Here is a 1,096-nt window from a genome sequence, read left to right as displayed (position 1 = left end):
GCGGAGATAGAACTTTTCCAACTAATTGTTTCATATAGCATTTCCACGAGCCAGCGTTGTAACAATTTTATAGCTTGGGGTCTGCAGCCATCACGGCCGCGCGAACTGCGTGCTTTCATTGTTGATGCGCTCTGGAGTTCTTGCCAATCCGAATTATTGCCGCCAGTTGTTTGCGATGGAAAGATAATTAAATCGTTTCTGTGGTTGTGTCTGCTCGAAGATTTGGAAAAACCTTTGAGAAATTTAGAGCGTCTATGCAAACTATTAGGTATCAATGAGCATGATTCGACATGGAATTTGGAAAATGAACTGGAGCGTATTGAGCTCAATCGTAGTGCGGTTGCAGCGGAACAAAAGGCAAAATTAGAAGAGACCGTTTTCCGGCTAGAACCGCTTGCTGTGAGTTGCATTGAATCGTCTATGTTAACTACAAGGCGCGTTGCGGAGTTGCAGGTGGGTAGAATGTTTTATTTTTTAGATATAACGGTAAATTAAGTTTATATGTGTATTTCAGAACTCTGAACGCAAACTATTAATGTATCAATTAAAAGACTATGATGACGCCAGCATTTACACAAGGTGGTTGGGAGTTGTACGGCGAATGACACACGAAGGTGCGCCATGGCACTCCGCAGAACGTTCGGAAAAGTATGTATATAAAGAAAAGTCCTTGACTATAGCCTGGAAATTATCAACACATGCACATACATGTGCACAAAATTTGATTTAATAGCTCTTGGGAATTAGACGACACTGAAGGTCCATCCAGGGTCCATACGCGCCTGCGCCGATGCCATTTGGATATCGATAAACGCTTCTTTATGGAAGACTATTACACTACGGAGCTGCGTAACAATGATATTCCATTGAATTCGAGTACCTCTAGTATAGCAGAATATGTACGACCATTAGAATATCTTCTGTCCAGCTATGACCAACAGCTCAATATTTCGCTCAACTCTCAAATATTGTATAACTTTCCTGCCAAATTCTTACCAGTAGATGGCGAAATAGATGGTGAGATTATTATAACCGATCATAAACTATATTTTATGGCTACATATCGATGCAAGTACTTCTACATTAACTGTGATAT

The 1,096-nt window shown here is 40.6% G+C and overlaps 1 protein-coding gene across 1 annotated transcript in view; it reads left to right on the top strand.

Annotated features, from left to right (window-relative positions):
- Positions 1–1,096, top strand: part of LOC118747108 (lysosomal-trafficking regulator) — a 41,423-nt gene that overhangs the window by 28,077 nt on the left and 12,250 nt on the right. The window contains exons 20-22 of the mRNA XM_036481099.1: positions 7–453; positions 515–648; positions 734–1,060. Coding sequence (XP_036336992.1) covers positions 7–453; positions 515–648; positions 734–1,060 — 908 coding nt within the window. The remainder of the gene's footprint in view (positions 1–6; positions 454–514; positions 649–733; positions 1,061–1,096) is intronic.

This window comes from Rhagoletis pomonella, unplaced genomic scaffold (assembly GCF_013731165.1).
Source record: "Rhagoletis pomonella isolate Grant_MI unplaced genomic scaffold, Rhpom_1.0 Rhpom_scaffold_00011, whole genome shotgun sequence".
NCBI classification, from domain to species: domain Eukaryota; kingdom Metazoa; phylum Arthropoda; class Insecta; order Diptera; family Tephritidae; genus Rhagoletis; species Rhagoletis pomonella.
This window is presented reverse-complemented; position numbering and strand designations above follow the sequence as displayed.